This window comes from Emiliania huxleyi, assembly GCF_000372725.1.
Source record: "Emiliania huxleyi CCMP1516 unplaced genomic scaffold EMIHUscaffold_110, whole genome shotgun sequence".
Classification (NCBI taxonomy): domain Eukaryota; phylum Haptophyta; order Isochrysidales; family Noelaerhabdaceae; genus Emiliania; species Emiliania huxleyi.
Window position 1 is genome coordinate 407,219 of NW_005201791.1, and position 10,125 is coordinate 417,343.

The window sequence follows — 10,125 nt, forward strand, 5'->3', positions numbered from 1 at the left end:
TGCCTGAGTCAGGCAGACAGCACAGACAGGAGAGAGAGGAGAGAGAGAGAGAGAGAGAGGAGAGGGGAGAGGGTGAGGGTGTGAACACACGTGAGGAGTGGGGGAGGGTGTCTGTGGTGGGTTGTAGTCATACTATCTCTCTCTCTCTCTCTCTCTCTCTCTCTCTGTGCTGTGAGAGAGGCTTGTATTTTAAGAATTCTTTGTTGAATTCTTTGTGCACGAGACGCCGCACACACGCTGCTTCTCACTACAATCCACGTACGCGCGAAAGCGCAACAATGCCCTGCGCGCCGTCCTGCACCCCGACGGTCCTGGCCAACCGCGCCGGAGCTTTCTCGTGCGCCGCGCGTCTTGGCTGGCTCCAGTCCACGCGCGGCGGCGGTCTCACCGAGCACGCCGCCTGCACCACGGTTGCGGGCGAGTTTCCGATCGAGTGTGGCGACTGCGCGCCTTTGAGCCTCGTGGCGCAGCCGCATGCTGCCAGCAGAGTAGTGCCGCCCGCCGCGCCACCGCCGTCCCCTCCCTGGCACCTGCTCAAACTCCCACGCCCGAGCCCGCCGCCGCCGCCGCTGCCGCCCGGGATGCCTCCGCCGACATGGCCGCCGTCACCACTCCCTCCGTCGCCTCCAGTCGCGCCACCGCTCCCTCCGCCGCCGTCCCCCTCGCCGTCACCCCTCTCCCCGCCGCCCACCGCGAAGCCGCCGCACGCGCCGCCGCCGAACGCACCGCCGCCGCCACCCCCGTCTTCCCCGCCGTCGACGCCGCCGCAACCTCCGGCGGCGGCGCCGTCTGAGCCGCCTCCGCCGCAACCGCCGGCGGCGGCGCCGCCTGAGCCGCCGCCGCCGCCGCCGCCGCCGCCGCCGCCGCTGCCGCCACCTCCGCCGTCGCCGCCGCTGCCGCCGCCGCCCCCGCCGCCCCATACGCCGCCCCCCCCGCCGCCTCATACGCCACCACCGCCGCCGCCGCCTCCAACGCCGCCGCCACCGACCCGCCCTCCGCCTGGCCTCTGGCATGACCCGATCGAGGGCAGCGACGGATGCTGCAGGACGGATGCCGTGGGCGTCAGCACGCCTCATGCGAGCACCTTTACCCGCGCGTGGGCCGCCGGCCTGGAAGAGTGCAAAGGCAGGTGCCTCACACACCTGCAAACATGCACCGCCATCGGGTACAACAGAGTGAGCCAGGCTTGCGAGGTGCACACCTCCCCCGCAGTCGCCCACACGGCGGCGGGAACGCCGTGCACGTGTCTGCTCTTCAAGACGGCGCCTCCGCCGCCGGGTGCCCCGCCGCCGCCACCAACTTCGCCGCCATCGACGCCTCCGCCGCCGCTGCAACCACCAACTTCGCCGCCGGCCGTGAGGCTCATCCTTGACACCGACATGGGGTGTGGCGCTTGCCGCGACGTCGACGACGTCGTTGCCTTGTGCGCCCTCCATGCGCTGGCGGACAACGGCGAGGTGGAGCTGCTCGCAGTTGTGCAGGACAGCGCGCCGCCCGCAGGAGCAGGCGTCATCTCTGTGGTGAACCACTTCTACGGCCGCGACCACATACCGATTGGCGCGTACAAGGGGTCTGGGCTGACGCTGGCGGGAGAGCCTCCGCTCACGTTTGTCGACAGTGTCCTGAAAGCCTTCCCTTCGCCGATCCGGAACGCCTCACAGGTGCCGGACGCCGTCGACGTGTACCGGCGCGTGCTCGCCGCCTCGCCGCCGCGTTCAGTCACAATCGCGTCTGTCGGTCTGCTGACGAATCTGGAGCTCTTGCTTCGCTCGGGCCCCGACGCGCATAGCCCCTTGGACGGCCCCTCTCCCTCATCAAGCAGCGGCCTAACACGTGGAGAAGTGCTCGTTACTGTCTCTGAGAGCCTCCCCTGTAGGCTACGCTTTGGTGGCCGAAAAGGTGGCTCTCCTCTCAATCATGGCGGGAGACTACGCGACGAGCGGGCCTCGCTTCGCCGAGTGCAATGCGTGCGGCTGTTTCAACGGCGCGGACGCCGTCTCCAGGGCGACCGCCGCAGCCGCGTCCTCTTTCGTCGCAGCAAACGTGCCGCCGTCCGTCCGTACCATCTACCTCGGGTGGCGCGTCGGGGACGTGGTGCGGACTGGCGCGGTGATGGAGCTGTGCGCAGCGCCGGCCAACCCGTGCCGGCACGCCCTCCTAGCGAGCAAAGTAGCTCCACGCGCCCACGCGACCAGCGACACAGGTGACGCGGCCTTACGGTGTGGACTCTAGGCACGCCCTGATGGACTTTCGCGACCGGGCGGGCTGGGGGTGGGGCCCGGGAGGCCGCTCCAGCTACGACCCGCTAGCCGCCCTCCTAGCGGTGCGCGGAGTCAGCCGCGAGGGCGTGGGCTTGAGCGAGTGCACGCAGTGCGACGGCGTCAACTCGATCGACCCAAAGAGCGGCAAGAATGAGTGGTTGCCGGGGCGGCGAAGCAACCAGAGCTATGTCGAGCTCACGGACCGGATGAGAGCGCAAGAAGCGATTGATGCGCTCCTCTGCCAGCCACGGCCGCCGCCGCCGCCGCCGCCGCCGCCGCCGCCGCCGCCGCCGCCGTTGCCGCCGCTGCCGCCGCCGCCGCCCCATACGCCACCGCCGCCGCAGAGCGGCGGCGAGAGCGTGCTCGTGCGTCCGGGTCACCTCTCCGAGGTGGCGGCTGCTCCTCCAGTGCCGCCCGTGCCGCCTGCGCACGTCGCCAAGGGCGACACGCCGTCGGAGAGTGCGACGCCCTCGTGGGAGGGCCTCCTCGCCCGCGCATCCCGCATGGCGCAGTCGGTTGGCCAGTCCCTCGCGGAGGCCCTTGAGCTCGACGCGGCAAGCGGCGTGCAGCGGCGGCTGCTAGGGAGCGTCGAGCTCTCAGCCCTGCTCGGAGCCGTCGCCGCCTGCTGCTGCGTCGCCTGCCGGCGGCGGCGGCGAGAGAGGCGGTTCGATCAGCTCGCCGACGAGCCTGACCAGCCGGACCACCAGGAGCTGCACGGCGAGGGGAGGTCCGAGGCCTTTGGCACCGAGCGCAGGAAGAAGCAGGTGGCGCCGCAGCGGGGAGACCGCGTCACAAGCTGCTGTGAACAGCGTCTCTTCACACCTCTAGCTGTGAACAGGTGCCGCAGCGGGGAGACCGCGTCAAGCACGGCAGGCGCGGCGAGGGCACGGTGGCCGAGCTGCTGCCCGACGGCCGCTCGCGCATCGTCTTCGACGAGGAGGAGGAGCACGGCGAGCACCGCTACATCGGGCAGCTGGAGGGGGCAGCGCCGCTCGACTCGCCGCAGCGGCGGCAGGCGACGCGGTCGCACGTCGAAGAGGCGGCACGGCGAGCGAAGCTCGAGGCGAGCGCCGCGGCCGGCAGGCGCGCGCTGAAGGAGCTGCAAAAGGAGCAGGCACGGCAAAAGGAAGCGCAGCAGGAGGCGCAGACCCGCCAGCTGCTGCGGGCGCAGGAGCTCGGCCAGACGCAGCCCAGCCTTGCCCGGAGCCCCAGCCCGGTCCGGCTCTTGTCTCGCCTTGAATCGCGTGCGCGTTCATTCTCTTGATAAGCCCATCCCGTAGCCTCAGCCCTGTCCCTGCCCGGAGCCGCCTCGGGGAGCGAGTCGTGCTCGGCGGGCTCTCGGCCCGCCCCGATCTCAACGGGCGGCGGGGCGTGGCGCGGAGCTTTGAGGGAGACCGAGACCCAGGCGGCGGCCACTACGTGGTGCATCTCGAGGGCAGCGGCCAAAGCGGGGAGGGGGGGGGGTGAGGTTGTGCGGGTGCGGCCGGAGAATCTGGATGGATTGTGAGTCCGACCCGGCCGCGCTCGCGCGGGCGCCGCCGCACTTTCGCGAGGCGTGGCTCTGAGCACCCGTGGGGGGGTGGGGGTGGGAGGGTGGGTGGGTGGTTAATGACTTGAGTAAGGGAAGGCGATTGCGCAGCCGGCACCTCCATATCCAGCGCGGCCCCAGTTGTTTCTACTAGACGAGACTCTGTGGGGAAAAGAATAGATGTTCCGACGTCGACTCGAGTCCGAGAGGAGCGGAGAGAGGATTGGCGAGTGTGGCCCGAGGCCGAGCGCAGGACCTGACGCAGGACGGAGGGGGAGAGCGAGAGGCTGCCGGCGCGCGGGGCGGGAGCGAAAACTCTGCACTCGGCACTGGACTGGCACTAACCACCGCGGCGGGAGCCGCAAAGAAGAAAGAATCAAACAAGCTGGACGAGCTGTACCATACCGCAAAAAGTCCGAACCCTGCAAGTAAAGATGGCAGGCTCGCGCGCGACGCTGCCGGCGCCGCTCTCCTGGCAGAGCCTCGCGGAGAGCGGGCGGCTCGCCCGCGCGCTTGACAGGGAGAGCGCGGCCGCCCCGCACCTCCGAAAGCTCCGCCTCACCCTGGAGCCCAAAGCGGAGCCGCACACGCTGCGGCTCAAAATGCCGTGCGACTGCGGGAGCTGCATCGTCAAGGCACAGATGAAGGCGGGCGCCTCCTGCCTGGTGCTGGTCTGGAACGAGGAGAAGCAGAAGTGCTCGCTCCGCCTCAAAGAGCTCGCGGACGCCGCGCCAAGCGAGGGGCCGCCTGCGCCCGCCGCCGGCGTTGCGGCTGCAGAGGCGGACACTCAAGCGGCGGCAAGCACTGCCACTGTCGAGGCGGCGGGCGGCGAGGGCGGCGAGGGCGGCGAGGGCGGCGAGGGCGGCGAGCGAGGCGAGCGAGGCGAGGGCGGCGCGGGCAGCGCGGGCGGCGCGGGCGACGCGGGCGGCGGCGAGGGCGGAGAGGGCGGAGAGGGCGGAGAGGGCGGAGAGGGCGGAGAGGGCGGTGGGGGCGGCGAGGGCGGCGAGGAGGGTGGCGGCGACGAGGAGGCCGGCGGTGGCGGAGGCGGCGGCGGCAGCGGTGGCGGTGGCGAGGCTGCGCTGCCGGGAAACAGCGCAGCGTGTCCGATGGAGCTGGACAGCGACGACGAGCCGGAGCCGGCGGCTGCTACGGAGCTTGCGGCCTCTGCGGAGGAGAGCGAGCAGAGCCCGCCCCTGCTGGCGCCCGCGGCGGCGGCGGCAGGAGCAGAAGAGCCGGCGCCGCTGGAGGAGGGAGCGGCGGCGGATGCGGCAGCGGAGGCGCCCGTGGCGGTCGCGGAAGGCTTGCGTCTGCATTTGTTTAGCAGCAGCACGGGATACAAGGGCGTGTACTCGCGAGACGGCCGCTTCTACGCGCAGCACAGTGTGGGCGGAAGAAATGTCCCACTAGGCCGCTTCGACACGGCGGTGGAGGCGGCGGTGGCGTACGCGCGAGCGGTCGGGGAGTACCAGCCTCCGCCTCCCCCGACCGTGGCGGCAGAGGCGGAGGGGCTGCGGCTGCACCTCTCCAGCAGCAACGTGACCGGCTACAAGGGGGTGTCTATATCTACGCATCACAGTGGCGGCTTCCGGGCGGAGCACTATGTGCGCCGAAGGCCAGTCCACGTCGGACGCTTCGACACGGCGGTGGAGGCGGCGGTGGCGTACGCGCGCGCGGTCGGGGAGGCGCCGGAAGCGGGCTCGGCGGTGGCAGCAGCAGCAGGGCAAGCGTCAGCAGCATCGCTGGGCGAGACGGCAGAAGGCGCAGCCGCTGCCGAGCCGGTGGAGGCGGAGGCGGCGGGCGCGGCGGCGGCGGCAGGGGCAGAGCAGCCGGCGCCGCTGGAGGAGGGAGCGGCGGCGGATGCGGCAGAGGAGGCGCCCCTGGCGGAGGAGGCGGAGGGCTTGCGTCTGCATTTGTCCAGCAGCAGCAATGCTGGCTACAAGGGGGTGCGCAAGGACTTGCGACACGGCCGCGTCTACTTCTACGCGCAGCACAGTGTGGGCGGAAGAAATGTCACGCTAGGCCGCTTCGATACAGCGGTGGAGGCGGCGGTGGCGTACGCGCGGGCGGTCGGCGAGTACCAGCCTCCGGCTCATCCTCCCCCGACGGTGGCGGCGGAGGCGGAGGGTCTGCATCTGCACCTCTCGAGCAGCAACGCCACCGGTTACAAGGGCGTGTTCAAGCAGCCCTCTGGCCGCTTCCTGGCGCAGCGCACTGTGGACGGAGGGAGGGTCTGGCTCGGCACCTTCGACACGGCGGTGGAGGCGGCGGTGGCGTATGCGCGGGTGGTCGGCGAGGCGCCGGAAGCGGGCTCGGCGGTGGCGGCAGCAGCAGGGCAGGCGTCGGCGGCACCGCCACCGTTGGGCGAGGCGGCAGAAGGCGCAGCCGCTGCCGAGCCGGTGGTGGAGGAGGCGGCGGGCGCGGCGGCGGCGGCAGGGGCAGAAGAGCCGGCGCCGCTGGAGGAGGGAGCGGCGGCGGCGGCGGCGGCAGCGGAGGCGCCTGTGGCGGAGGTAGCGGAGGGGCGTCGGCTGCACCTCTCGAGCAGCAGCGCTACCGGGTACAAGCACGTGTACTCGCGAGACGGCCGCTTCCAGGCGCGGCGCCGGATGGGCGGCAGGCAGGTCTCGCTCGGCTACTTCGACACGGCGGTGGAGGCGGCGGTGGCGTACGCGCGAGCAGTCGGCGAGTACCAACCTCCGGCTCAACCTCCTCCGCCTCCTCCGACGGTGGCGACAGAGTTTGAGGGGCTGCGGTTGCACCTCTCCGGCAGCCACGCCACCGGCTACAAGGGGGTGTCTAAGCATCACGGTGGCCGCTTCCGGGTGCAGCACAGGGTGGACGGAAGAAAGATCCAAGTCGGCGGCCTCTTCGACACTGCGGTGGAGGCGGCGGTGGCGTACGCGCGGGCGGTCGGGCAGGCACCGGACCGCTCCTCCTCTTCCGCCGCCGGTGGCAGCGGCGCCCGGCCCCGCCCAGCAAAGCGCCCGCTCGAGCCGACCGACGCGCCGCTGCCGAAGCGGCGCTCTAGCCGCGCCGCCGCCGCCGCCCCCTCGGCTGCCTCCTCCTCCTCCACCCCTCCCGCCGCTTCCTCCTCCTCTTGCTCCTCCTCCACCGCACCCACCGCACCCACCGCACCCACCGCACTGGCCGCGCCCGCCACCGCCGCCCGCCCCGCCGCCTCCGCCTCCACCTCCACTGCCGCCGCCGCCGCCCCCACCTCCACCGCCGCCCCTGCCGGCCCCTCGCCGCTCTCGAGCCGCCTGTTCACGACCACACCGGACGGGCGCACCGTGCTGAGGGAGACGCCCCCTCCGCCCACGGGCGGCATGGCGGCCGTCGCCGCGGCGCTGGCGCAGGTCAACCTGCAGGCCTACGCCGCCGCCTTTGACGCCGAGGGCTACGACGACATCTCGTTCTTGCGCGGACTGGACGCCGCCGAGCGGGCGGACGTGGCCAAGGAGACGGGGATGAAGCCCGGGCACGCGGGAAGGTTTGTCAAGTTCGGCTTCGAGCCGCCCTGAGCGAGCCCGCCGCTAGGGGCTCAGCCCTGGATCAGAGTCGGGTCCCGACAGGAGCTCTGTCCCAGTACATTTCGAAGCCATGGCCTCAGGGAGCGGGGGCGAGGGCGTTGGGAGCAACACGGACAAAAAACATATTAAAATTCATCATGTTCACACCACCCGTATTTGCAACTAGTCACATACGTAGAACGTACGACATATCAATCACCCCATGTGTCATGCGCCATGTGAGATGGGTTCCGTGCAATGCTCGAGTACTCGCTACACGGCGCTCTACCGCCGTACCGCCCGGTCTGACTCCCGGCGCGTCACCTCAGTGTGGCCGAGTGCTCGCCTAGCTGGGCCGTCTCCTCCTTGGACGGCACGCACCGTAGCCAGCAACGCCGCCGATCCTCGCCGCCGCCCTTGCCGTCCGCCTCGATGTCTCGGGCGCCGGCAGCGCGCAAGCGAAGCACAACGTCGTTGTGTCCCGCCATCGCAGCCAGAGCGAGGGCCGTTCGCCCGCGAGCGTTCTTTAGGTCCGGGTCCGCGCGGCGCGTGAGGAGCAAGTCGACGGCCCCGAGGTTGCCCGTCAGAGCTGCGAAATGCAGTGGCGCCGCGCCCGGCATGTTGTCAAAGAGCTCGAAGAATGGGGGGGGCCTCGAAAGCCAGTCGAACACCAAGCAGACAGCGCGGCTGATGAGCATTAGGGGGGGGGTTGCTGCCGTCGAAGAGCTGGAACAGAGCGCCCGCGGCGTGCGCCGGTTGACGTCGCAGCCCTGGCTGATGCAAAAGTCGAGCGTCTCGACGTCGCCGACGCCGAGGGAGAGGTTCACCGTGAGAAGGCAAGCGCCGAAGCCGTCAACTGACTGCAGGCTGGCGAAGACGGCCTCCCGCTGCTCGGGCGCGGCGTCGCGCAAATAGCACTGGATGCCGTCCTTGCGGCCAAACAAGGCGGCGATGCCCACCGGCAAATCGCCGAAAGCGGTGACGGAGCGCAGCATGGCGCCGCCGCAGCGCTCCATCAGGACACGGATGTTGCCGGCGTGGCCGCCAGCGAGGGCGGTGTGGAGCGGGGTCGCACCAACTTCCTTATCGTGCCGCGTCGGGTCCGCGCCAGCGTCGAGGAGCAGACTGACCAGCTCGGGCGCATCGCGAAAGCGGCACAGCCGGTACAGAATGGTCTCGCCTCGGATAAAGTCGAACGAGGGGTGCCCTTGCGCGAGTGGGGCTTCGACGTCTGCGCCCGCCGCAATCAGCTCGCTGGCGAGGTCGCCGCGGCGTGCCAGGACTGCGAAGCGAAGCGGCGTCAGTCCGGAACGGCGCCCGTCGGTGGGCGAGGAAAACTGCATGCGGTGCAGCCAGGCGTCGAGTGGCTCACTCTGCTGAGGGAGGTCCACTTCGCTGCCCGTGCCCGCGAGGATGGCCTCGGCGAGCGCCTGCGCGCCCGAGCAGCTCAGCTTGCACGGAACTGTGAGGCAGCAGATACAATGCGCATAGCAGCTACGTTTGCACGGATTTGTGGGTTGGCCGACGCGTTGCTACGCCGGTGGCTCGACACCGACTTTGAAAGGGTTGATGCTGCGCCGAACTACGCTAGGCCTCGTACCGTGAGCACGCGGTACCAGAGAAGCTCGCCGGTGGAGAGGGCGTGCGCCGCGCGCGTGTTGAGCAGCTCGAGGATCCGCGGGCCCAGGATCTCCTAAGGTGCGGTGCGGTGTAAACTTCTCCACACACACAGGGTGGTGGGGCAAGGGCCAGGCGACCCTCGCGACTCCACGTCTAGACGACAGGAGCCCCACGGCATCAAATGTGCAAGGCCCGGTGCGCGTGGGTGAGCCGTGTGTGTGTGTGTGTGTGTGTGTGTGTGTGTGTGTGTGTGTGTCTCGTGTGTGTCCTCCTTGTCGCTCTCGACGGTGAAATCGCCGTGGCCGACTGGAGTCGCGAGCCAGTTGCTGGCCATCTGCCCGCAGCCGCCGTAGGTGAAGACGGAAGAGGAGGACTGGGCGACGATCTGCCACTTTGGCATCGGCGAGAGAGCATTCGCAAGCTGCTCGAGCCGGCACCACCCTACAAGTTCAAGGGCGTGCGTGCGAACGCCGCAGCTCATACACCCAGCCCGCGGAGGCGGTGGCCTCACCGCGACGACTCCAGGCCCGATAGTCGCGAGGCGCGCCGCCCTCGTGCCGCCACGCGCCCGCGAGTACGACGAAGAGCGAGCACGAGGTGATGTAGGTCCCGATGCTGCTGATGGCGTCGAGGCGCGCCTCGACGTTTTCAGCCGCTTGCGGTATCGAGCAGTAGTCAATCCAAAGGTAGCCGTCGGCAAGGTGCTCGGCGAGGTGCTTGGCCGAGATGTGCATCTCGCCCCACACGAGCCGCTGCAGTGGCCACTCGTGGATGTCCAGCTTCCCGTTGAGCCCGTCCATGAGCAGCCCGCGCAGAAGGCGGAGCTTGCAGCCGTCCGGGTCCGGATGGGAGCTGCCGAGCCATGTGTGGCTCACAAAGAGCACGCACTCATCGTCCTCCGTGATTTCGTGCAGCAGGCCGCGCGCGGCCAGATCCTCGTGCCGTGCCAAATGTTTGTCGGGAAGCGCGATGAGGTCGCGCACGCGCAGCGCCCAGAGCGGGAAGCGGCGAGACATCGAGAAGCGCGCGTACTTACTGTTCTTCTCGGAACCGCGCAGGCTCGGTGGGGCGGCCCGCCATGGCATCGCGTTGCTGCTGTGTCACAATCAGCTGCTGTGTCTTCACCCTGGTACTACAACGAGTATCCTAGTGGGTTCGCTCGCGAGGCGGCCTCGGTGCGAGAATCACAATGCCAACCCCGAGGCGGCCG

The 10,125-nt window shown here is 70.1% G+C and overlaps 2 protein-coding genes across 2 annotated transcripts; one reads left to right on the forward strand and one right to left on the reverse strand.

The window, feature by feature from the left end:
• Positions 1–278: 278 nt before the first annotated feature.
• EMIHUDRAFT_108924 (hypothetical protein) lies at positions 279–7,307 on the forward strand (the record flags this gene model as incomplete). The annotated part of the gene is made up of 5 exons (XM_005791763.1): positions 279–1,737; positions 1,877–2,120; positions 2,233–3,025; positions 3,100–3,477; positions 4,341–7,307. The coding sequence occupies 5 exons, from the start codon at positions 279–281 to the stop codon at positions 7,305–7,307; spliced, it is 5,841 nt and encodes a 1,946-aa protein (XP_005791820.1).
• A 308-nt stretch (positions 7,308–7,615) lies between these two features.
• Positions 7,616–9,931, reverse strand: EMIHUDRAFT_223605 (ankyrin repeat protein; the record flags this gene model as incomplete). The annotated part of the gene is made up of 4 exons (XM_005791764.1): positions 7,616–8,725; positions 8,896–8,988; positions 9,202–9,356; positions 9,427–9,931. The coding sequence occupies 4 exons, from the start codon at positions 9,929–9,931 to the stop codon at positions 7,616–7,618; spliced, it is 1,863 nt and encodes a 620-aa protein (XP_005791821.1).
• Between the last annotated feature and the right edge of the window lie 194 nt (positions 9,932–10,125).